Source organism: Melospiza melodia, chromosome 6, assembly GCF_035770615.1.
Source record: "Melospiza melodia melodia isolate bMelMel2 chromosome 6, bMelMel2.pri, whole genome shotgun sequence".
Taxonomy (NCBI): Eukaryota; Metazoa; Chordata; class Aves; order Passeriformes; family Passerellidae; genus Melospiza; species Melospiza melodia.
Genome location: NC_086199.1, coordinates 64,275,107 through 64,300,302, shown reverse-complemented (window position 1 = coordinate 64,300,302; position 25,196 = coordinate 64,275,107). Strand labels below are relative to the sequence as shown.

The window sequence follows — 25,196 nt, the reverse complement described above, 5'->3', positions numbered from 1 at the left end:
GGCAGCGTGTGGGAGCACGAACGGCAGAGCGCCGCTGTCAGATGTGGGGCCGGGCGGCTGCCGGCACGGGGCAGCGGCGCCGCACACACCTGTCAGCTCTCCTCGAGGGGCAGCGCTGCGGGGAGCAGGCGGGAATTGCAGCTCTTGCCAGGGAGACGAGAGCAAACCGTGAGCACACGCTGTATCTGCAGTGGGCAGGAGTGGGAAGCGTCTTCCAAACGCTGCTTGTTTTCCTTATCAGGCAGTGCCGGTGGTGTCTTCTCAGGAAGGGGCTGTGGGGAAGGGGGGATGTTCTTACCTTCTGTTGATGCCGTTGGAATGCCAGGAATCCTCCCACATCCCCGTTATCTGCTGGGGGAGCCTGAGCACGATGCCTGGACTCCCTCTCCACATACCTCTGCTGGCTTCCCCATGCCTTCTCGAAAGAAATGGCGTGGAAATCCAGAAGCTGCCACAAGTGCACACATCTTCCTGAAGCCTTTCTTCCACCGTGTGGTACAAAGTTGTTGCAGCACCTGCAGGTGCCCAGCACTCACAGCATTGAGTGCTGCAGTTCCCAGGGTCCTGCACTATTTCCCTGCAAGGGCATGCCAGTTGCTCTAAAATATAAAACTCTTTGCAAATGAGTGTGAGAGGGACATGGAAATTAGTTTTACCCAGGTCTTAAAGAGGCAGACCTGAGCAATAATCTGGCAACATGTGTGTGCTGTCCACCTCCACAGTGGAGATGTGTCCTGTGGTTGCCTTCACTGTCACCACGTGCTGCAAGGAAATATTGCTTGAGTGCATCTGCATGGTCCACACTGGTTCATCCTTTTCATGGTTTTCAGCATCTCTCTGTCCTGTCTTGTTCATGTCATCTTCAATAGGAAAACCCTCCAGTGGTGGCACAGAATTGACCTACGCCCATGTTCTGTTGTTTCTCCGTGTGCTGGGGAGGGAATGCTTTGGGAGCAGTTCCAGACAAAGAGTTAATCCTTCCTGGCTGGGAGGCAGTGATGTGTGTGCCAAGGCTTCAGAGCAGAGTATTTTCTGGAGTCATGCGAGGTTGGGTGCTGTGGTGAGCAGGGAGAAATCCAGGTGCTCTTTGACAATGGGTTGCTCTGTGCCCAAATCTAAATAAAGGTATGAGGGACACTTTAGGTTTCAGCTCTGTGTGTATGCATTGTTTTCAAGAGCATCTTTTTAAAGGATGTTCTTCCATCTGTTCCAGCTTGTCTATGCCCTTGCAAACCTGTGTATTCAAATTAAAGCTTAAGCTTGGCCCCACTGAAGGTTTTTCACAGAATCCTGTTGTTATAAAGGACTGCTAACATTTTTATGTCCTTCCATTTTTCAGATGCCAAATTCAGGAGCTCCTAAAAGTGGCTGATTGTCTGTCTTTTTATGGGCTGGAGTCAGAACTTTCTTGAGGGTTGGGGTGCTTCCAGCTGCCCCAGGCTAGTCATCTAGAATAACTTGTTGCTTTAAAAAGAAAAAAAAAAAAAGAGGGAGGGCACAGGGAGGGGGGAAAATAACCTGAAACCCTTCTTAACCAAACACATAGGACAATTGCATAAAGGCTTCTTGAATTGCCATGAAGGCTTCTTTTGTTGCTACTTCCTAACCCTGCTACAGCACACAGATCCTGCTGGAGGTCTTCATCTCTGGAGCCTCATGCTCAACACTCAACACTGTGTCTCTCAGGTGCCTCCTGCATGACAGTGGAATGTCACAGTGCTTTCAACAGCCCTTTGGGGTCCAGAGCCTCCCATGGATGTCCTTTGTGGTGTTAGACCCAGCATTGCACTCCTGAGCACAGTGGGGACTTTGGAGGTACCTAGAGCATCCTGCAGGAGAGCAGCTGTGCTGGCAGGGAAGCCCAGTGAGTGGCAGCCTCCCCTTTGCTCCCTGTTGTTCCTGCCAGCCCGGGTAAACCATTGGCACCCAGATGGTGTTGTGAAGCTGTCTGACAGGGAGAGCACTCGTAGGGTTCTTGCTGGTTTAAAGATTCCTGCTGTGAACAATGCTTTCTCCAGGAAATGTGAGTGTGCAGCAGGGAGCTGGTCTCTGCCTCTGGATGCTTGCCTGAGGCAGCTGGTGGAGTGCAGCAGGTTGGATAAACACCATAGGCATCTCTTCATAAGAATAAAGATGGGTTGTGCTGGTTTTTTTGGAGGCTTTGTTGTTGCTGTTCTCACTTGCCAATTTTTATTTTCTCTTCCAAGTTCTGGCAATGTTTGGAGGTGTCAGCACTCCTTTCTGCTAAGAGCCAAACATACTTGTGGTGGGAATGCTGAGTGGACCTCGTTGCATGTTGTGATCGGTGCGGGCTGGTTCCTGCAGCACAAACGCACACGCACTCTTCTCTGAGGAGCAGCTTCATTGTCGGAGAGCAGCTCGTGGTCTCCCTGGACTCTTGACCAGTGTGCCCAGGTCTTTGCTTGATGGTTTGTGCCTGCAGAAATTTAGGTGTTTCCCAGGCTTGCTCTGAGGTCATCTCTCCTTCCTCTTCTCCCTGCCCTGATCCCTCTGGGATGGGACTTTCTCAGGGCAACTTGTCAAGTCCTTGGGGTCCCATCCCAAAGAAGTGGCTCTGCATAGGTGCTTGTGCACAAACGATTCCTGTAGTTGTTTGTGTTTTTGTTGTTTTTTAAAGACCTTTCTATTGCTCTTTCTAGTATTTTAAAAATCTTGCAAACTTGCCATTATATGTTGGAAAAGGGCATTTGCTTTCCCACTCAGGAAGCGAAGCATCATTGGGACCCAGGAGTGGAGGTGCTAGAAACATGGCTTTGAATCTTTGATGCTGCATGCTGAGGACTAGCTGTCCCTCAAAACTCCTTCTATGAATTTTTTTTGACTGCTTTAATGCAGTTTGAGGATTGTCTGGGCTGAGACATTGGATTTGGTATTGTCCTCTTTGAGTTCATTTGGCTTTTTAATGACCTGCTGATTATAAAGAAGTTGGGCTAGGAAGTTCAAAAGTACTTATTTCCCCAAAGCCAGCCCATGTGAGCATTAGCTGCATGAGGATTAAGTCCCTAAATGCTTCAGAAGAAACAATGTCTTTTTATTGTCTCCCGCTCTGTGCAGGCAGGAGTGCTGGCCCAGTCCCCAGCTCATGTTCCTTTCCCATTTTGATCCTTCAGGTGTCATTAAGTGCTGGGCCTGTGTATGGAGCAAGGGATGGAGCCCTTTGCTGGCATTAAAACCCCTTCAGCCAAAAGTCCAGCAAGGCAGCTGGGAGGTTTGGTTGGTCGTGCAGCCGTGATTTCCTTCTCTTGTTGTAGGACTGTGATTTGTATCCCTGGACGGATGTCCCAGATGCACTTGCCTCTCCAGAGATATGCCATGATTTTACTGCCTTAAAGAGCTTATTGTCTCTGGGTGGGTTCAGGCAGTGATTGATAGCACCTCCACCTAATTAGTCATGTGCCAGGTAGTGCGAAAGCAGAGACTTCTAAAATACCCTAGGGTCTTATCAAAGGTTTCAGCCAGGATTCATTCTGAATCTCTTGTTTATTTGTCTTTGTGTCTGAGCATGTGAGAGAAAGGAGCCTATTCAGCTCTCTGCAAAGGGTCATTAAAATCCTTTTTAATCCTGCAAAGTTATAAATAAATATCCATGACAGCATGCACCTGCATGTTCATCTGTGCATCCTCTACTCTGGACACCCAGCACTATGTCCTTGATATGTGGCTGCTTTCTGAAGCAGGATAGGAAACTGCGAGTTATTCTGAAAGTGGAGAATAAAATCTGGAAGGTTTATCTCTGGTTGTGCATTTGCTAACTTGTTAATTACCCTCTCCTGTAGGAGGAGAATTGAAATGGAAAGAGGATTGCTGATGGCTGACACCAGCGCTTCTAGAGGCTGGAAGGCCGGTTGGAGGGAAAACATTTGTAGGTCATTTGGCTTTTTTATGTCCCCGGTCCTACTTGCAGGACAGCTGCAGAGCCTGAATTTTCCTGTAATCCTATGGGGATGAAATTCTTGCTTAATTGACAGGAGACAGGAAGAGTGTCTGTCTCTGCCTGCATTATCAGCATCATCCCCTGGGCTGGGCTGGGTGAGCATCTCAAGGAAGCTGCACTTTGAGGGTCCTTTCTGGCTCTTCTGGAGGCACTGGGAGAGAGACCTCATTGGTTGGGTACTGCCCTTGAAGGTGGGGGGAATGGAAGTTTTCTTTGGCTGGGAAGGAATATTCCCAAGGCTTGAGCAGACTCTTGCCTCTCAAGATTGCTCCTGTGTTCTGCGTGGTGAGAAATACAAGCTGTGTTCCGGCTTGGGGAATGGACTGTGTGTAATAACTCACAAATTGCATCATGCTTTCCCTGATGACTGACTGCTGTGGAAGATGAACACAGCAGGGATTCTGGACCTGCTGGCATATGAGTGCCATGGTTGTGTTTGTGTGGATGCTTGGGCAAGTACCCCTCAGAGCCTGCCTTTTAGGAGCTGGATTCATCCCCTAAAGGTGATGAACCTAATCTAGATCAACCTAGAGCCCCAAGATACCTAGACCTAGTCTTGCCCCTGTACTGGGGGCAAAGCTGGGTCCATCCTAGGCATGGCATCAGGGTGCACTCAATTGCACCCTGAGAAAAGAAAGAAAAGAAAGAAAAGAGCATGGGAGTGCAAAAGCCTTTCCTCTTTCCCCTCTAATCTACACACTGTTGCTAATTTTTCTTTTCCCCCTTGGGAAGAACCTACAGATTTATTTCCAGCTGCTTCCATGAAGTCACTCTTCACATGTGGGACTGGGGGTGATGGTGATGGTTACAGGAATAGCAGGTGCTGCTAATGGTTCCCTTGCAAACTTTCCTGTTTAGGGCAGGCTTTTTCCTAGCCAGCCCTGCCAGCTCTCCCCCCACGGACAGTAGCCATTAGTGCTGCAGGGGAGAAACATGATGCATGCAGGTGTGAAAGATGATCCTTCCGCTTCCAGGCTGAAGCGCTGTAATGTGAGTGTGTGCAGTAGGTGGAGGGATGTTTTTGCTGCTTTTAATTTATAATGAGCTTTTGGTTGGTGGCTCATCTGTGAGGTGGACTGACTAGTAATCATCCCTAAAATGTCACTGGCTGTGATTCTAGATGTTTTCTAGATGTTTTCATATGATTCTCAATGCTGACTTGGCATGGCCACAAATCTTAATCTTGTCTAAGAGGGAGAAAAGGTCTCCCAGCTTCTTCACAGTGCTGTTTCTGTTTCTTCTCTTTCCCTGTGGATTTGATGCTGTAGCAGACCCAAAAGCTTGGGTTGAAAAGCAGAAATCCTGGCAGGTGGAGGTGGCATGCAGTGAGTGTCTTTAACACCAGTCATGATGTGAGCCTCCCTTCCCTAAATCCCTGCCGAGGGCCATCACCCTGAGGACCATCCCCATTCTGCGTCACAGCCCTGGGCAGGATTTGTACCTGACTCTTCCTGCCCTGCTCAACATTGGCCAGCCTCCTCAGGTATGTTAGCATGGGTCTGTAATTTTTGGGAGGAAGTGGAGCAGAAAATCTCTAAGCCTCTATTTTTCTATTAATGGGAGTTTGCTGGTTGGTGCTTATGGCTCTCCAGAAATCCATCTCTTTGGGCAGTTCCTGCAAGATTGCAAGATCCTTGTGTGGGACATGTGCCCCCTTGGATTGCCAGAGGATTTTGGTGGTGGTCTGTGATTTCTGGCTCAAATCATGCTTTAGCTCTCCAGCATGCAAATGCCTTTTTTTTTTTTTCCCTTTTGATGTCCTTTAGTGCCAAAAAGCCCTTGAAACATGGATGTAACTTTTGCTGATGCCAAGTGTGCATTATGGGCTGTGGGATGCCCCCAGCAGAAGCTGCTTGCTATTGAAAGGCAGCAGACCCTTGGGAGGTGTTTGGGCTCGGGTTCGTCCACACATCTCTGGTGAAAGTGCACCTTCAGGTTAAATTACCATTTTGGTAATTTGCCAATTTTTAGGGCTTTCTGTCAGGCACAACATGTCAGAGTAGGGAGCTGGATGGGGGATGGTGGGTGAATTGAGGATATGGTGCTATTGTGGCCACCCCTAAATAAGCTGCTTGGGTGTGAATTAGAGCCCCATACTGGCTGCTTCCTTGCTCCTGGGTACTTGTGGCTACCTTGTGTAAGGGCTGGTGGCTTCCTTAGGCCTGGGGTGCGAGAAGCACTTGCACACCCTCCCTGTGATGGTGGAAGGACGAAGAGCTGCCTCTCTGGGCTGTGACCACTCTGGTAGGACTTGTTTGTCATCTCTTGAGCTTGTTTAACCCCTGTCAGTTCTTTGTGCCGGGATGAAGTAACCCATCTGCTGCTCCAGTTTGGAGCTCTGTGCTGCGAGCGTCCCAGCCGCACCCTGATGGCCCCCGTGCCGAAGGACAGGACCCTGCTGCCTTTGGTAGGTGACCCTCTTGGCTGCCTTGCACCGGGCCAGAGGATGTGTTCCTTCAGGATCCTGGGGCTGGCATCCTCAGGACAGGCTGAAATGGTGGAAGGGCATCCTCAGGTCAAGCTGGATTGATGGAAAGGTCGTGCACCAAGTGGCTGGGGCTTTGCCTGGTGCTCCCAGCTGCAGTAGCAGTGACTGTGGGTGGTTGCCAGACTCTGCTGCACAGACTGCTTGTTCAGAGATGTGGATGGTGATCTCTGCCCAGCAAGGGAGCTGGCAGTCTGGCATGTGCCACGGCATCAAACCTTGCCATAGCTGATCCGTGCTCAGCGTTGGACCGGCCAGTGGTCAGCCCTGACAATGGCATTGCCTTCTGTCCTGGGATGGACATGGCATGGAGAGCCCAGCAGAACTGCTCAGTCCATGTAACAGCTCAGCCAAGGGCAGGTGATGTCGCTCCAAAAGAGGGATCCCAAGGCAGCAGGACACAGTTTGTGGTCTGGAGGGAAACCTAGACCATGTCCCATCCCCTCCAACCTGCTGCAGTTGTTGTCAGGAGGCTTCAGTTATTTATCGATCTTCTCTGTGTTGGTCACCAGAGTAACAGGGAGGCTTCTGCCCCACCAGAGGTTTCAGCAGATGGGCAAGTACCATCTCTCCCCTTTGGTGCAGCAGCTGGCCCCAGTGCTTAGAGCAGGGAGAAGCTTGAGGAAGTATTAAATAGCTGCTGGATGTGTCACTGCAGCAGTTGAAGCAGGGCAGTGAGTCACAGCCAGCCTGCCAGCGCCCCAGCACAGAGGGTGGCAGCACAGGCCAGCCCTCCCCTCCCCACCTGCTGCTTACTCATGTGCTGGGTTGGGTTTTTTATTGGGGTGTCTGCACACAGCTGGGATGAGCATCCCCCTGGCACTGGGTGGGAGAGGAGCCAAAGGGTCAGGTTCAAAGAAGAAATAAAACAACTGAGAGTACCCCAGCATTTTCCTGGGCTGCACCCAGAGGGATGCAAAGCTGCTGGTCCCCATGGACACCTTGGTGCTTCACAGATGGCAGGCTCATCACAGCCTGCTCTCAAGTACTAATGCAGTTTATTAACTATGAGTCTTTATGCCCCTACCCTCAGCCCAAACCCTGACACGAAAGGCTGGTCTTCTGGATTCCTTTCACTTTCAATTGGGCTTTCTTGGAAGCCTTCCCTGTGGTGCTCCTCTCCTGCCACCTGGCCCTGTACCCAGCTCCCTGCCAGGGGTGGACACAGTGAGGGAGATGAGTGAACCTGCAAAAATGGGTGAAGCCTTAGTGCTGGCAGGTTGCCCATCTCAAAACCTTTATGCGGGTCCCACATATTCCTTCTTAGCAGCTGTGATAGAGATGTTTGGGGTACTTTGGTATTTGGGTGCAGTAGGCCTTGCTGTTGGGTGCAAAATGGATGAGTTTTTTCTGAAACAGATTTTGAAAAAAATTGTTATTATTGTGTGTGGCAAAACATATTAGAAAGACTCTTGCAAAATGCTTGCACTCCTTGGCTGGAAGGTGCTGTCTCAGCTTCTGAGAGACCCCATAGGTGACATGGCAGCTGGCCCTACAAATCAGGAGTGGTCTTCACTTTTGTGAGGAGGGTGACTGGGCAATATTCTACTATTTCAGGTCCAGGGGAAGTCACCAGACCCTTGTGAGTCCCAGCAGCCATCAGGATGGCAGTTTCCAGGAGCAAGAGGTGCATCCTCCTGCACGTGCAGAAATACTCCTTCTTCTCCACTTCCTTTAGCCTGACAGTTTCAGGGAGGCTGGGAGACAGCAGTGCCAGCAATTAAAATAAAGCTGCAGGATCTGAGATGTTTAATTTAAAAAAAAATTTCTAGTGTCAGCTTTTGAAATTCTGATTTTCAGTCAGGAAATCTGTTGAAGTCATGGCATGAATCATCCCTACCCTCAGATTTAGGACCCATCACATGGGGAAAGGGAACAGAAAATTAGTCATTTTGTTAATCTGCTTCCAATAAAAATTATTTAGAATAAAATAAGCGGCCTTTGGGAGCAGCAGTCATGTGTCCTGGCACCCACAGGCACCTGCTGGCTTCCCTGGTGCTGTTTTGGGGCAGGGCCTGGCAGCTGCCTGCCCTTCAGGTTCATGATCAAAGCGACCTGCTGGGGCAAATACAAACAGAGGCAGCTGGAAACCTGCCTTCTGCTGAGAAGCTGCTCTTCCCCAGGAAAAGTAATTCTTGCCCAAAAAAAAAGCCCATTATTTCTCCTACCTGGTGGTGTATCAAGGGCTCCCACTATTAATGCTGGGGGTTGGCAGAGAACCCCATTAAGAGGGGAGTCTATTTGCAGGTGGGGCAATGAGACTCACCCCCAGCTGCTGTGGTTTTGAGTGATGGTAAGGAACTGAGTAGGTTACAGCAAAGGTGATGCTTGGGGCAAGGAGAATGTTTTTAGGTTTATTGCCTGATGGGGTTTTATTTGGTTTTTTTAAACTAGATTGAGGCTGTCATGGTGGAGTATTAGGGATGAGATGCTGAGGGCAGCCTGTGATGTCCCTCCCAGGCAGGAACTGAGTGGCTCAGGGAGCATTGTAGGTCCCCTCAGATAAGGATGAACCTTCATCCTCTCTGCTCCCTTGTGAGGCCAGGGATTTGGGGGAAGAGGGGCAGCGAGGCTGGTTTTGAGTGGGAGCTGATCCTCCCCAGAAGGCAGGGCGAGGGCAGGCAGGGAAGGGAGCAGCCCCCAGCCCGCTTCAAGGGGGCAGATAACATCCTGTATCTGGCTGCAAGCTGGAGACAGCTCCCAAACCCCCAGAGGTCACAGCGAACATCCCCTGTGCTTGCAAGGAGCTAAGGAAGCAATAAAATCCATTAGATTTTGGGGTGCTGGAGAACGTGGTGGGGGTCATGCCCTGGCTGCTTTCAGGGGGGTTTCTCCGGCATGAGGAGCAGGGCTGGCTGCTCCCAGGCTGTTGGCAGCGCTGTGCCGCAGGCTGGGCTGTGGTAAATGATTGCCGGGAAGGCCGGCCAGGGCGGGGCCAGAGCTTGGTGCCTGGTTTGAACCCAGACAGGTGCCCGGGACCGTGTGCCCGCAGCCATCCTGCTCCCACGGCGCTCGGCAGCCCCGGATCTTGGCAGCAAGGTGAGACTGTTCGGTGGGACTCAACGACCTGGGTTACTTTTCTTCTTTATTCTTAAGCTCCTGGCCCCCGTATCCTGGGTTGTGGCGCAAGAAGCTGGATTTGAGACTAGCTTGGTGCCTGGGCAGGGAAGGGGGGTGTAGGGAGTGCTCTGTGGGGTGTGTTGCTCTCCAGCTGTGGTGTTAGGGTGCTGCTGAGGAGGCTGGAGTGGTGAACAGCAGTGGTTTCAGGGTGATTTGGGTGGTGCCGCAGTGGCTCCTGGACTTTGCTCCACGCCAGGGGACAGTGGCAGCCTTGAATACACAGGACTGGGGAGTGGTGCCAAAACGCAGGTTCCAATTTATATGGTGCAAATGTTAGTGGTTTGGGGCTTACAGGGAGGTGGGCCGAACCCAGGGTGTCCTTCAGCCCCACAGTTTCCCCGGTGGCTCAGCCAAGGCAAACATGAGCTCAGCGCTGAGGTATTTGTGACGGCTGCTCCGTGCCCGTGTTTTGGAGGTGGGCAGGGAGGTGGCACCAGCAGGACCTGGCACCTGCGCAGAATGTCCCCACCAAGCCGTGTCCTCCTTGGTTTCTCCTTGCCTTTCTCACACCACGATTAAAACCCCTCATCACCGGAGACAGGACCCTTCAAGCCCTCCCTTTGATTACTCAAGTAGGCAACAAAAAATAATGAAAAAAGTGGAGTTTAACCAAAGGTCAGGCTTTCTCACAGCCTGGCTGCAAACTTGGGATAGCTGGAGCAGAGGGAGGGGCTGCGACCAGTCGGGTGAAGCTGGGAAAGCAGTCTGTGACCCCCCTGGATGGAAGGCCTGAAAATTTAGTGTGTGTTACTCCATCCAGGACTTTCAGACAAGACTGATAGTGTCAAAACCAGTGTTGTGGCAGGCAAAATAGATACATCTTTGCATGGTGTTTGAAAACTCTGTAAGCTCAAATATTTGAGTTCTTTACAGCTTGTGCTTAATTTTTTTTAATTTATGCCAGTTGCAGTTGTTGAGCTGCTGGGAGAGACAGGAGTTGGGTGTGCCCAGGCTAAGAGGTGTTGTTTTATGGTAGTAGTACCCACTGGATGGGAGGTGAGCTGGGCCCAGTGTTGGTCAGAGCCTGGGCTTTGTCATAGGTGTTTATGCCTGGCTACCCCTCCAAAACCCTACCTTTGGTCATGCCTTTGTTCAGAAAGAGGCTTTATTTTAATTTCTCAATCTCTCTCTGATAAATTGAGATGGATGTAAATATGAAAATATTAAAATGTGCAGTATCTGCTCCTTCCCTCTAGATCATTGCAAAAGTGGGCCACCAGTAGTTCATCTGTCTTTTCCAAAGTTGTTTAGAAAATCCCTCAGTGCCACTCTGTCAAATTTCCAGAGAAATTGCAGTGAAAATCCAGACCCATAAAACCCATTAAAAGTCTGTGCTCACAACAGAAATAACCTGGGCGTCTTTTGGGCACCACACAGACACACAAGCCTCATCATTTCCCATCACACACAGGAAGATCTGGACCCACTGTCCCCACATGAAAAAAAAAAATTTCTTTGCAGGTGAATATCAGCGTTTAATAACATCAGCAAAAGTGCAATCTGTGCACAGCGTGGCAGCGGACAACTCCTTGGTCTAGGATTCACCCCATGGGATGATGGTTTAATGACACTGCTTTTAAAGCATCTTGTATTCCTTGTTGGTGGCTTGGGATGGAAACCTGGTTTGTTTTCTCCCCACAGGCAGCCTGTTCTGCAATGACCCAGAGCACCTGAGGCCCAGCAGCTGAGGGGATGGAGCTGAAGGTCTGGGTGGATGGGATCCAGAGGGTCGTGTGTGGAGTCTCGGAGCAAACCACCTGCCAAGAAGTGGTCATTGCCCTGGCACGGGCCATTGGTGAGCCATCTCCGTCTGCTGGGGGGTGCCCCATCTGCAGTTTCCTCCTGGAAGAGGAGTCCTTGGGCAGGTGGAGGTCTTGCTCTGTGGTGGTGGGGATGCCAGCAGCGCTGCCTGTGGGGCAGCAGCCTGAGCACAGCCCTGCTGGCCTCTGCTTTCCCGATCTGATGTGCTCACCTCCTCCCGGCAGGTCAGACGGGCCGCTATGTGCTGGTGCAGAAGCTGCGGGAGAAGGAGCGGCAGCTGCTGCCGCTGGAGTGTCCCCTGGAGTCGCTGGCCAAGTGTGGGCAGTATGCCAACGACGTGCAGTTCATCCTGCGGCGGACGGGCCCCAGCATGGCCGAGCGGCCCTCCTCGAGCCCCCTCCTGGGCTCTCCCCAGGCTCCCGAGAGGACGTTCATCCGGGCCAGCTTGCCCATCAAGCCCAGGCTCACCAGCATAGACGGACCCCGTTCCAGGGAGCCCAAAAAGTCCATGACCTTCAGCCTGGGTCCGACAGGCTCCAGCGACCTATTCGCCGTGAGCCGATGGAGGCACCAAACACGGGATGGGCTAGACTTGGAGGGTGGTGGTGTTGTCCAGCCCTCCAAGGAGGAGCTTTTTAGGAGAGTGTTGCAGCAGCAGGAGCAGCTGCATTCCTTGGAGGCCCATGGAGACACGCTAGAAATGGACCTACGGCTCTGGGAGCGCAGCCGGCTTGCTGGCCAGGAGAATGAGATCCTCTATCTGGAGCAAGTGGTGAGGAGGAATGAGACAGAGCTGGGTGAGGAGGAGTTCTGGCAGAGTGAGCTCCGGCTGGAAAAGGAGTGCGAGCGGGAGCGACAGGAGCGGGTGAGGAGCCTGCGGGCCAGCCTGGAGGAGTACACCCAGAGGATCTATGAGCTGAGTGTCCGGACTGAGGCCCTGCAGGAGGAGATCCAATGGGAGATGGCTGAGAGGGCCAAGAGGGGGAAGGAGATCTCTATGCCCAGCCCCATAGAGCTGGAGGACATGGCCACCAAAATGAAAAGGGACCTGGAGGCCAAGGTCAAGCAAGGCACCCAGCTGGAGAGCAACCTGGCCAGTGTGGAGAAGGCCCTGGAGGAAGCTGAAAAGAACCTACAGGTAGATAAGACTGGGTTGAGCCACCCCATGGGATGGTAAGATCTTGAGGGGAGGGGGCGGGACCAGCTTTCCAGACACATTAGACCTATGGGTTGAGTGGGGTTGGTTATTCCACCTGCCCAGTGATCTTGGGACTCAGTGCACAGCTCTCAGCAGCAGTGATCACTGACAGAGGAACACTACCACTCTTGCCCCACTGGCGCAGAGTCCCACACCCATTGCTCTCTGTGCAAGCTACGTCTGGGCTAATGCTCCTTCTGACTCTTGCACCAGGAGCACAGCATCACCTCACTCCAGCACAGACAATGGTGCTGGAGCAAGTGGTCTATGTGTGGGGTTGGTGGCATTGGCACAAGGGTCAATGTCATCTTGGATGAAGGAGTCACAAAGGGCTTAGCAGAGGTTCCCGTGGTGCCTGTGCACAAAGTCTTTTGATTATTCAGGGCTTGGGCTCATGGTGGGAGGCTGCACAGTGTGGAGATGGCAGCTCTGGGGATGAGCTTTGATGCCCTCCCAGCTCATGGTGGAGGGCTGTGCAGTGTGGAGATGGCAGCTCTGGGAATGAGCTGCGATGCCCCACCAGCTCTCCTGTTGTTGCCTCCCAGCATCCAGGATCAAGGGGCTGCATGACTCCTGCCTTCTACCCACCATGTCCCTTTGGAGCAAAACGGGGAAGCTTCTATCCAGGCTTTCCCCAGGCTGTCCATGCTTTCAGCATCTTTCCTTGAGCATCTCATTTGCATTTGGCAACTCCCAGCACAGCAGGCGCGTTTGATGGCTGCTCGCACCCTCTTGTGGAGATGCAGCAGAGCAGGGCTGTTCCCAAACCAGCGTCATCCTCGTCCCCGTTGCCTGGGCACCTCCCTTCCTGTATGCCCTCAGAGAAGGGCGGCTGAGCCACAGTACCCCTGAGGTTCCCTGTGTGGGCTGGGGTGAGCCCCAGCCGGTGAGCAGCCCCAGAGGATGATTGCCGGCCGGCTGGGGGCATGGGGGGAATGTGCGGCTCACCCTGTCCCCCGCTCGGTGTGTGTTTTGCAGGCCCAGACCCAGGAGCTGGAGGAGTTAAATAAGGAGCTGAGGCAGTGTAATTTGCAGCAGTTTATTCAGCAGACGGGGGCCACGGTGACCGTCGTGCAGGCCCGGTCCGAGGAGGACGCCCAGGCGGAGCCGAGCCCGTGCGAGCTGCCAGCCTACCGGAGAAACGGAGGTCAGCACACTGCCGCTGGCTCGGCCGCGGGGGCTGCTCCGCGGGACCCTGCCCGCTCCCTGCCTCCCTCTCCGAGGGGTCAGCCCCAAAGCTGCCACTTCTCCCCTGGGCACTGAGATTAGGCAGGTGGGGGTTTGTGTGCTGACATGGCAGTCGCACACCACTCCCACGGGGTTTCAGAGATTTTTCACCCCTGGGGCTCCTTCCTCCTCCCCACTGAAGCCTGGGGGCTGCTCACAGACATGCACGGGAGTCGGATCCTGCATTGCTGATTTTGGGGCCGAGGCAGCTGCAGGGAGCTTTCCTTCACAGCCTTGCTCATGTCACCACAGCAGCTGCAGCAGAAGGCAGGTGGCTGAAGGCCGGCATCAGTCCCCGGGGGCTGTGGGCTGGTGGGGACATCCTCTGGCCACAAATGACCTTTCTGTGTTTGGCGAGGGAAGGGTGGTGCCCAGGGCCTTGTCTGCAGCCTCACAGGCGTGAGAGGAGGCAGCGGGGGGGGGTTCTTACGGAAAGGAACCTGGTCATTTCTTCTCTGGAGCACCCGGAGCAGGTGACATGGCTGCCCTGTGGTACTGCAGCGGCTGTGCCCAGCAAGCCTGGGAGGCTCGAGCCCTGCCTGAGCTGGATGTTTTTCCCCATCCTGCAGGTTTTTCTCCCACCGCTGGTACAGACTTGCCTCCTCAGGTCAGCACCAAGCAGCTCCTCGGCCATCCCAGGACCCTGCCGGAGCCCCTGGTGTCCAGCCTGAGCCCCGAGGGTGCGTATGTCCCACTGGGGCCCTGGGAGCCTGAGCTGCTCTGCAGAGGATGGCTGGGAAGAGGGGAGAGGCTTTTGCTGCCCAAAATGGGCTGCAGAGAGCAAGCGTGTGCTGGTGGTGGGAGGCCAGAGCTATTTATAGATGCCATTAGGAAGCGCAAAGCTCACACTCCAGCAGTCTCTGCTGTGCTGCCAGGGGCTCACACACTGGCAGCCTGGCCCTCTGCCCTGCCAGGAGCTGTGGAGGATGGTTCTCCTCCCTCTCCTGCCCCTCTGTACCCCCAGGGTTAAGGCCTTGCTCAATTAGGATGAGGACTTGCCTCCTGGCTTTTACAGGAGCTACTTTTGTTCCATATTATTGACTAGTTCATCCCAAAACCCTTCCTACCTCCTGTGACTCTTTTGTCACCTTGCACCTGTTTTGTGGGTGCAGCAAAAGAGAGCTGTAGTAGGGACACCTACCTGCTGTGGTGATGCTACGTCCACCCTGGCATCCTCCTCCCACCCATGCCACCTCTGCCCCAGCAAAAGCCTCTTGCCATCCTCCACACAGCCCAATACGTCCACCCCGATCCATCAGGATGCTGCAGCAACCGCACTCCCATCTCCCAGTCCAGGCTTTGTGCTCACATACATTCTGTTTTCCACTCTCCTTTTTGCAAGTGCTCACCCACCATGGTGGGATTGCTCAGGTGGTTTTTTTTTCTCTTATCTTGCAGTTGTATCAACCAGGCAGAGCATCTGGAGGTAGAAGGTCCCAGGCAGTGGAGGATCAATTGCCTTCAAAGTGTAACTGTATAAATAAACCATATTATATATATATATATATATTTTATATTTTTTTTACTGCTTTATATTGTGAATGGATGTGGATGGCCAGACAGAATATTTTTACAGACTGTAAAGTAAAACTAGAGACTGATCTCAAAAAGCAACCCTCTTCCCCTGAGGATGAAAGCGACTCCCTTCTATTTTTTTTAAAGTAGTTTCTATATTGAACAGAAAACAGCAGTGCACCCATTCTGCATAGCCTCCTCAAAAGATCCATCGTGCATTTGGAAAAGTCATTGTTCGTTTGACTAGAGGAGCAAAGCTGCAGTGGAGACCCACGAGGAGGCTCATCTGGATGGAGCAAGTTAACAGATTTCTCAGCAACTCATCACTGCAAGTGGGGCCATGACAAACAGCCTCTTCACTGGCGGCAGGGGAGGCCCAAAAACAGTTTTAAGACAAATTTCTTTTTGTCTTTTTTTTATGTATATTATAAGAAACCTGTAGGAAAACCACTTTCTATGGTGCCACAGACCACGCTTCAAGGAAGCACACAGCAGGAGTTGTTTTTCTTAAATTCATTTAATCTTTCAACTTCTTTTTAAAGTAAAAAATTGCAGAATGAGCCCTTCCCCGGTGGTGGTGTGAGTGGGGAGCAGGACCAAAATACTATTGGTGACATTTCCCTGATAATTTTTTTTTTAACTCGATGGCCAGTAGCTACCATTCTGTTCATCTGTCGTGGTGAGGCACCTTGTTTGGTATTTTAATTGCAAAACCAAAGCGGTTTGGGGAGGGGATGAGTTTGTCCGGGAGATCCCTGAGTCTGTTTTCAGTGCATCGTATGCGGAAAATGTGGCTTGGGCACAGCGTTCCCGGTGAAACCCCGCTTCCCTGTGCGAATGTAAATCCCATGTGCCGCAGATCCAGTTTTCAATAAATCTTTGGGAAAGGATTTGAGCAAAGCGAGTGTGAGTGTGCTCTTGTGGCCAGGGTGAGCCGTCCCTGCTGGACGCGTCCCCGTCCCAGTGGTTTGCACACCCCGCAGCTGCCTCTTCCATTCCGAGCCATCTCTTTCTATTTGCCGAATTAAAGCTGTGAGTATTTTATAACTGACTGACTCTTATGCACACAGTGCTCTTTTCTTCTCTTTTTTTCCCCCTTTTTTTTTTCTCTTTTTTTTTTTTTAAATCGTGAAGTGCTTTACAGCCAGGGGATGCAGCTTGTCTCCGGTGAGCTGCGGCCATCTCTGGGATGAAACATGGCAACATTTTAATAATGCACAGCAGCAGCAGCAGCAGCTCAGAGCATTTTAGGACAGGAGGCAAAGGGGGTGGTGCTCAGCTGCAGACAGGAGCAGGTAAGGGGAGATTTCCCATTTGCCTCCAAGCCTCTTTGCAGCTGGCTAACAGCAGCCAGGAATGCCAGCTCTTGCTGTCCATCACCATCTCCCCTGAGCTTCTGCGGGGCTCTTGTGCCTGGGGACATCTTCCCCTCTCAAAGCTGATTTTCAAGGTGTCACCACAGTCCAGCAGGCTGATCAAGTAATATTAAAGGATTAAAGTTTGCATTTTGGGAGATCCACTGGTACTGCTGTGTCTTAGGTTATGACTGGAGAGCTGTCACAGTAGGGAGATGCAATTTCCAAGCTGCCTTTTTTGAATTGGGGCTTTTGGGGCTTTTTGGGTGGGTTGTTTTTCAAGCTCCTCCTCACCCTCCTTAAATAATGTATCTCAAGGAAAATTAGTTAAAAATATGTTCATTACATGCAGCTGTTTCTCCCGTGCTTGTTTGCTTTTTGAGCTTTGTGTGCTTTTTTTTTTTTTTTTTTTTTTTTTGAACTCTTGTTTTTTAAAGATTCTGCCTTGCTAAGGAGTGGGTGATGGACAATGTAAAAAGACCATTTCAGTGCTGCTTGGGGAGGGGAGGGAAAAGCAGATTAGAAAACCCACTTTCCCTGTACATGGCTGGATTTCAGTGTGTCATGGGATATCCTTTGTGTATCCCAGAAAACTGACCTCTGCAGGTTTAAAACTGGATCTTTCATTTTTTGGGTTACGTTTGTAGCCTTGCCTTCTGCAAAATAAACAAGAATAAAGAGAAAAGGGTCATCACCTATGGTACTTCCAAATGGGGGCAGGAAATTAATTTGAATGTCTGGGGGATTTTTTTCCCCTCTGTTATGATTATATATTATTTATCAGTTTTGTAGGTTCAGTCATGATTCAGTCAATCATAACAGGCCAAACCAGCACCAGTCTTTCCTAGAGGGAGGTGTGGGAGGGTGTGGAAAATAAGGATTTAAAATATATATCACAGCAGATTTGGCCCTTCAGCTGATGCCCCTTGGCTGGCATGCAGGATTTGGAACTGTTGCATGGGTGGGAGACAGAGTAAATCAACTGTGTCCCCCCACTGATAACCGGGCATGGGGCTAGCGAGAGGGCCGTGACCAGGGGCTAACTCTCAAGATTGTGGCTCTTTGCAGATTTTCTTCATTTTGTGTCCCACCCAGCATCACCCAGCTGCTGCCTAGGCCAGCAGTGTTTTACAAGGTAATAAATGACTTTGATTAGCACCTCAGTCCCTGCTGTGGTGCACGTGGGGCAGAGGTGGGTGGCAATAAACTCCAGTGTTACCTCGGGAGCTCCCAGCCCAGGCTGACCTATATTCCTGGGCTCGGGGGGCCTGCGTGGGTCCCCGCCTGTTATTTAACGCAGCGAGGCTCGATCCCCGCTGCCCCGCCCTCCCGCTTTTAGCTGCTCTAAAGCCTGTGTCAATAATACATTTCTGCCATTGAATATTTTATTGATGGTTTGACTTTTTTGCTGCTCGCGATTCCCATTTCAAGGCTGCGTGATTGTTCCTAATTAAAATTTTATGCCCTGGGACAAGCCTTCTTGCTACAGTGGAGATGATGCTGTCCTTTTCTAGGCCACTACAGAGTGGTAGGAAGAAATTACCATTACCCATTGTTATGAGATTAAAACAAAGCAAATAAATTATTGTTTTTTCCCCTAAAAAACAAGCCAGCAGCCCAGCGTACGGCGCGTACTGGAGAGGGAACAACTGGCTCGCGGGCAAGGCAGGGATCCAAGCGTGCAGGGTGGCTCGAGGATGCTGTGCCTGGCTGTGCAGGGACCCGTGTCCCCATGTCCCTCAGGCGCCATGGACAGCTTCTTCCTTCCCTGGAGTGGGCAGGAATGGACTTCAGAGCTTCTCTCTCCTCAGATGCTTCTCCTGGCTAGCTCCAGTGCCATCCGAAAATCACAAAGTGAAGGATTTACCTGTTTTTTGCTGGTGAGCAGTCCCGCATTTTTGTTGGCTTTTTTTTTTTAATAAATCTGCAAGTTCTGCCAGCACAAGGCACCATTCAGAAGAGTATTTCAGCCACCTCCAGCCTTCCTGGCGCCCTTTTCCTGGCTGCACTACCTGATTTTCTTTTTTTAGGGTTTGTTTTTTTTTTTTTTTAATATTGTGTAAGAAAAATGGCCCCCAGCTCCTCACCCCTCTATCCTGGACGGTCAGCTCCTCACCACCCTCATCAGATGGTGGTCTGGGTGCCAGCACTGCCCCAGGCCAGTACAGTTTCTTCAGGGCAACACTGCTGCAGACACTTGAACCATCCCCAAGTTGCAATCACATATTTGTACAAGTTCCTGGGTGTTTGGGTTTGGATAATTTTTTTTCCCCCTCAATTTCATCTAGAGTGCTAGAAGCATTTGTGCTGCCTCCCAGCCCCTGGATTTGGCAAGCAGCTTTTAAAGCACACACTTCAGCACCAGTTACATAAGAAAAGGTGTGAATGTCTGGAGGAGAAAATGCCTGATGGTTTTGCTCCCTGAGTGGTGTACAGATGCTCTGCTGCTTGCTCCTGGCTGCACAGCTTCTCCCAGCATAGCTCACTGCAGATGAGGAAGAGCTGTTTGAACCAGCGTGTGTGTCCATGCAGGGAGCATTGTCTGCTCTCCTATGATGATTTTTCTTTCTCCATCTCAGAGTGCAGACTGACTGCATTCTACCTTGCCCTGGAAAAAAAAAAAAAGCACCATAAAGCACTAGAGGAGGCTGGGAAATTTTCTTGTTTATGGATGAGCAAGTTTCTCTCCCAATGGAACCTCCTGCCAGCAGAAATCTTTTTTTTTTTTTTTAGGATGTATTATATAAGTCCCTGCTTGCATTTAACTAACTGACTTCCTCTTAAACAATTCATGTACTCCTTCTATTCCTCATAGAGCAGCTTGCTCCTGCGGCGAGGCTCACCTGACACTGGGACATGTTACAGACAGAACACAACAGGCGCTTCCTCATGTGATGCTTGAAGGGTAAGGCCTGTTCCGTTCCCTCCATGAAGAGCTGAAACAAGAACAAAATCTTTGAAGGGCACAAAGAGTCCCTTCAGCTCAACAGGCCTGAAATTCAGCATCATCCCCTCCTGTAAGGCACTCCCCTGCCTCTCACCAAAAATCTCACAGTTCGAAAAGAAAGCACACAACTACTCTTCTAACCAAGCTAAGTACCATCTTAAAAATCTGTTTCTTAGCTACTGAAAAACATGACATCAAGGGGCATCACAGCCCTGGTTTATTTTCTCACTGCTCAGGAACACCCTGCAGCTAGGCCAGGACAGAAGGGCTGATGCTGGGCTTCCTGCTTGGGGGACAACCATGTCACACCCTTCTGCTCTCCTTTTCAAGCCACCTTCACTGGCCACAGAGGCAAAATAAGAGATGGGAGGAACCAGGCATGCAGTGCAATCAGACACATCACTGAGAAGGCACAGCTTTCCTCTTCACCTGGTCTGATGCCCTGGATTACAGTAATCAGCACTCAAACACTGGTTTTGCACATTTATTGAAGACTTCAGGTGACAGCACAGCAGGTTAGTTTTGAATCATGCCAGAAGAATGTTAAAAACAGGAATTGAGTTGGATGCTCCCCCCACTTACTGGAGACACACACAAAAAAGGCAAAACCAAACAAACTTCACTTCAACCCCTTCCTTTTGCTTACTGGAGATGAACAGGATGGTTCCATTGGTGGCAGGAAGTCGGAAGCATTCATACCATAGTGCTGCTCACGGGAACCAGGACAGGCCTTGCCAGGTGACCTGCAGAGCTGCTCCTGCCAGCGGCATCTCCCGGGGTTAGCTCATCAGCCAGCACAGTCCCAAACGCAGGGCTGTTCATTCAAAGAGAAACAAAGCACCTTTATTTTCAGACACAGGTTTGTTACGTGCATGGTCACCTATAAAATGGGGTGGCAGGGGGACCGTGGCCTTCAGTTTCAGCTCTCAGCCACACTTGTACACAGATGGATTTTGCACCAGGTTTCCCTCCCTCCCTTTCTCTGTGTGGCTACACTGTGCTCCTGCCTGCTTGGGACCAGCAGTGCGAAGATGCTGTAGATGCAGCTAGGAAAGAAAAAAAGCAATCTGGGGCTGAGACAGCTGCAAACTTGTCTGCCCAATCCAACCCTGTCCCCCATTAAAAAGAAAAAAATAAAAAGGCCCATTCGGCTTCTGAACAAACATGAAAGCATCTCGGGTAAATTCGGTTGGTTTTCCCATCTTCCCAAGCTGTTTGAGCACTACGGAAACACAGAGCACAGAGGAAGCTGAGTTTCCTTGTGAAGAGCAGATGATCCTCTGGGACAGAGACAGAAATGATAAGAGCATGAAGGAGAGATAGGGACAGGCAAAACTTCTCAGAGAGACACTTTACCAACAGAGGACCTTGCTCTGCCTTTTGTGCAATTAACTACTCATTGACCAGAGCACTACCAATTCCTTCAGATCAAGCCTTTACAACAGCCCAGGGCTACATACATGAGAGCAGCCCCAGGAGTAGGGGGAATACCTGAGCCCTTCCAGCGAACCTCAGCAGCTGTGGTGAATCCCAGCTGGATATTAGGAACTTCAGCTGACAATGAAGCTGTGCTGCTCTTCAGAAAATACACATTTCAACTACCCAGCTTCTTCAGCAGCCGAAAAATCACAAGAGGTAACTTTGTAGGAGAAGCCATCTGCTTCGTCACTTCCTCAGTTTTTAGTGACAGCCACCGTGGGTGGCTGGAAAAGTCCCTGCCTGGCTTGCCTTCCTGCTCCTCGGGGCCATGAAGTCAGAGTCCCCTGCGTGACATCACAGCACACTGGGCACGGCAGCTCTGCAAATGCCCAGTCAGGGCCGGGCCGCCAATAGAGCCCTGGCACAAGATGAAGAAAACAGCGAGCAAAGGTGAGGGGTGGGATGGAAAAAAAAAAAACAGCAACAAAAAAGGAAAGTGAGGCTCGTTTCTGCTTTTCCTTTAACAGACTAGAGAGTCTCTGTTTAAATGTGACTCATCCAGGGCAATACTAGGCAGAGTTTCTTCTATTAACACACCCTTGGCAATAGCAGTTCAGTTAGTCACTGACCGGCTCTCAAGACGTCACCGGCCGGGATGATGCGTCTCTAACTTGGTACGGAGTCCGCTAGCACTTATTTACTTTGGAGAAGAGTGAGAGAACAGAGAGAGGCACGCCATCCCTCCTGAACAACTTTACCACCAACTACTCGCACCCACATGCCGACGCGGCCCGTTCCCTCCACCTCCCGCGGGCACACCGAGCCCCGGGGCAGGAGCGCTCCATCTTTCCGCGCTCCCCTGAGCGAGCGCGGCCGATCCTGGCCGATCATCGAGGGTCCGCAGAGCCGAGCACGGGCAACCGCTGGAGGCAGGACAGTGGTGACCGATGGGGAGCCGACTCCCTGGCACGCCGGAGCCCCTCACCTGGCTGGCCGAGAGCGCAGGAGGGCGTCGAGGCTTCGAGGCGCGGGTCCGGGGAGGCGAGGCGGCCGCACAGTGATGTCCGAGGAGCAGGTTAGCCGCTGTCACACGCACAGTGGAGTCGCCGAGAGCACAATGTGCGTTAGTCAGTGGCTCACCTGCTCCTGGAGGGTGACGGGGGAGCGGCGGGGCCCGCCTGCAGCATAGGCGACACCGGGCAGCGCGAAGGATGGGGCGCGGGAGGGGGGAGCCGCGCCGTGCCCGGGCTCCGCGGCGCGTGGAGCTGCAGCTCCGCGCTCCCACCCCCGGGACAGGCTGGCCCGTACGGCCCCGGGGCCGGCGTTGGCCCGCAGCTCCGGAACGGGGGATCCCTCCCGGCGCGGCCGCCGCTCACCTGCGCTCCCGCCGCCGCCGCCGCCGCCAACTTCTCGCTCTGCCCCGGCCCGGCCCACGCCGCGCGCCGCGGCCCCTCGCTCCGCCCCCCGCGCCGCTCCAGCCAATAGCGACGCCGCGCGCCCGCCCGCCGGCCCCGCCCCCGCGCCGCTCCAGCCAATGGCGACTCCGCCACCGCCCGCCGACGGCCGCGGCGGGGCGGGGCCGGGCGGGCAGGCGGCCCCCCCGCCCCCCCGGCGGTGACAGCGGCGGGCGCGGCGCGTTCGCTTCTGCACGTCGCTGCTGCTGCGGGGAGGAACCATTTGTACCTGTTGAGCCGCCGCCCGCCTCCCGCTCACCCCGCCCCGCCGACCCCCGCCCTCCCCGCCCTCGCCGCTCCGCTCGGGCCGGCGGCCGCCGGCGGCGCCCCCCTGCCCTGCCGCCGCCGCCCGCGAGGAGCCCCTTGCCCACTGGACCCCCATGGCCCCGGCACTCGTCTCTCCCTTTCCCCTCCGTCCCCTTTCCGCCCCCGCCGCAGCCCGGCCCATGGTACGGCCCGCCGGGGCCGTGCCATCAGGGCAGTGTCGGGGCGCACGTAGGCGGTGCGGGAGGGACGGGGCCAGGGGGCGGGGGAGAGTCGGGGTGTCCCCGGCCGCCCCCGCCGCTGCCGCCTCTCCTGTCGCTGCATCAAATGTCACCGTGTCACATTAATTTTTTGTATGTTTTCCCCCCTCCGTTGGGTTGGGCGTGCGGCGAACCCGAGTGCCCCTCGCAGTGGCAGGGGGCGGAGGTGGTCCCTCGGCCCCGGGAGTCTGCTTCCAGCAACTTCCCCAAAAAAAGGGACGTGCAGTTGGAGATTTTCTGTACATCCTCAGTAGAACAGCGCTCACCGTCTCATGGGGTGAGCTCGCTCCCGCCCATCACCCTACAAGCCGCAGCCAAGCAAACAGCTGGAATGCTGAAAATTTTAGTGCACCTCAAGGAGGATTTGCCAAGGACCAGAGACAGAGCTATATGGATGGGCGCAGCGCTGTCCCGTAGTGGGAAAAGCCTTGTTTGGAGACTCAGAGAGCCAGGCGTCGAGTCTGCAGGCTGGCTCCCATCCGCCCGAAGTCACACACACGCCCTCCTCGAAGAGATCGGAAACCAGAGCGCGTCTGGGGAGCGGGCACGTTTGTTGTGATCCCCCCGGTTCATTCAGAGCTGTTGGGCAAGAAAAACCACTTCGGGTGCGGATGTGGTCGTTGACAAACAGCAGCCACACGGCTCATCCCTGGTGAACTGATAATGCATGCTGTCCGGCAAAAGGCACGAGCTCTGCATCCCTTCTGGAAACTCCCTCGGCATCAGCTGTCTCGGCTCCGACGGGTGTTTTGCAATCTGGAGCAAGATTTGGAAGCAAAACCCAGCGCGGGCTCGCTGATAGCCGGTGGCAATTCCACATCGAAAGGATTTCCTTACATGTTTTGCTGGAGCGCTTTAACACTCATCCGTGGCTCTGCTCTCCCATTGCCGGTGTGGAGGGGGGATGGGGGGACAGCCCCTCTTCTGCGTGACAGCCCGCACAATGACAGGCTGTCTCTGTTGTCATTTGGTGTGCATGCTATGTGGGGGGCTTTTGTTTTCCCCCAGCAGCCGTAGGGGAAAAGTCACGTATTTTACATCTTTCCCAGCACAGGGCTGGTGCCTGGATTGGAGAGAAATCGTCTGCGGAGCACACCGACCCCTCCACCCTCCGGGCGTGAGCCAACACAAAAGAAGGCAGAGCCATGGAAAATACTCTTTTTTATAAAATAGGTATTTTTGTGGGAAGTAACATGACTGGGTACTGCCCTGACACCTCCCTACCAGCACTGCTGCTTCTGCCAGGGTACAGGACACACGTGCTGTTGGTTCCTGCGCTCCACTGTCACTCTTCTTCCAGGCAGTACTATACATTCCAGATTTTACTTTAAAAAAAGAAATCCTTCTCGTGACTGTAAGCACACAGGGACTGAGTGTGTTTCGAAGCAGTGCTTGCACAGCTGGCTGCCAAGCTCTGGATGTTGCTCGGACCTGCCTGACCGCTGTGTTAAACCATCCAGCATGGAGCAGGGCCGGCGCGGAGCCAGCCGAGCGCAGGCAGCGGGCAGAGCATGGACGCGCTGCTGCGGCGGGCCAAGGGTGCACCGGGCCCTCGCTCCGGAGGTGCCATCGTCCGAGTCCTTAAAGGAACGGCGAGACTGCCCAGCTCACAGGATGGTCACTACTGCCCTGGCAAGGCCCTGGGCCCAGGGGCTTCGCTACAGCGCCGCTGGCTTTGCCCTCAGCCCCCGCTCCCCCTCCTGCTCCAAACAAGTTCGTGGCTCAGCCCTTAATCTCTGGGATGAAATGTCCTGCTGACACGGCCGGTGCTGTCCCGGGGAGAGCTCCCGCTTATCCCAGCCCTGCAGCTCTTCCCTTTGTTTCCATCTGGCTTCCAGTCCCCGCGGCGGTGCCAGAGCCACGATGTGTGTGCAGTGACAGGGAAGTGCATTCGGGGATGGCGGGAGAGCGTCACGGGCTGCCCTCGGTGCCCGCCCGGTGCGGTGCCAGGACCGCTGTGCTGCGCCCATGGACTCGGGGAGGAATCCCAATGGGGAAACAAACATGCCCCCAGTCTTATCCCTGGAGGCTGGCAAGCCCCGCATGAACTAAGGTGCAAATCAGAAGCTGTGTCTCTGCAGCGCAGATCTTGCCTTTTCCAACACGAGGCAGTGCGTGTCACCGGCTGGGGCATCACCCGGGGTTTCGCCCCGGTCCCTCCCGCTTCGCCCCTCTTTCAGGCCTCGAGCAGGCAGGCAGCAGCGAGGCCGGGGCACGTTTTGTCCCGCTCTGTGTT

General features: G+C 53.1%; 1 protein-coding gene and 1 long non-coding RNA gene across 5 annotated transcripts in view; one reads left to right on the top strand and one right to left on the bottom strand.

Moving 5' to 3' along the window:
* Positions 1-16,161, top strand: part of LOC134419484 (ras association domain-containing protein 8-like) — a 33,914-nt gene extending 17,753 nt beyond the window's left edge. For 2 of the 3 annotated variants that reach the window (XM_063158732.1, XM_063158734.1), the window contains exons 2-6: positions 11,202-11,355; positions 11,546-12,459; positions 13,498-13,666; positions 14,316-14,426; positions 15,145-16,161. In XM_063158732.1, coding sequence (XP_063014802.1) covers positions 11,253-11,355; positions 11,546-12,459; positions 13,498-13,666; positions 14,316-14,426; positions 15,145-15,176 — 1,329 coding nt within the window. In that variant the 5' untranslated portion in view covers positions 11,202-11,252 and the 3' untranslated portion in view covers positions 15,177-16,161. Of the gene's footprint in view, positions 1-9,405; positions 9,480-11,201; positions 11,356-11,545; positions 12,460-13,497; positions 13,667-14,315; positions 14,427-15,144 lie in introns of those variants that run through there. The other variant, XM_063158733.1, reaches the window with a different exon arrangement.
* A 1,811-nt stretch (positions 16,162-17,972) lies between these two features.
* On the bottom strand, positions 17,973-22,404 carry LOC134419485 (uncharacterized). Of its 2 annotated transcripts, none has more exons than XR_010028054.1 (4): positions 22,359-22,404; positions 20,210-20,377; positions 19,460-19,552; positions 17,973-19,224 (listed from the first exon to the last, which is right to left on the bottom strand). It is a non-coding gene; the product is annotated as an uncharacterized LOC134419485 (long non-coding RNA). The 2 variants fall into 2 exon arrangements; XR_010028055.1 differs by lacking the exon at positions 22,359-22,404 and adding an exon at positions 21,968-22,109.
* Positions 22,405-25,196: the final 2,792 nt, after the last annotated feature.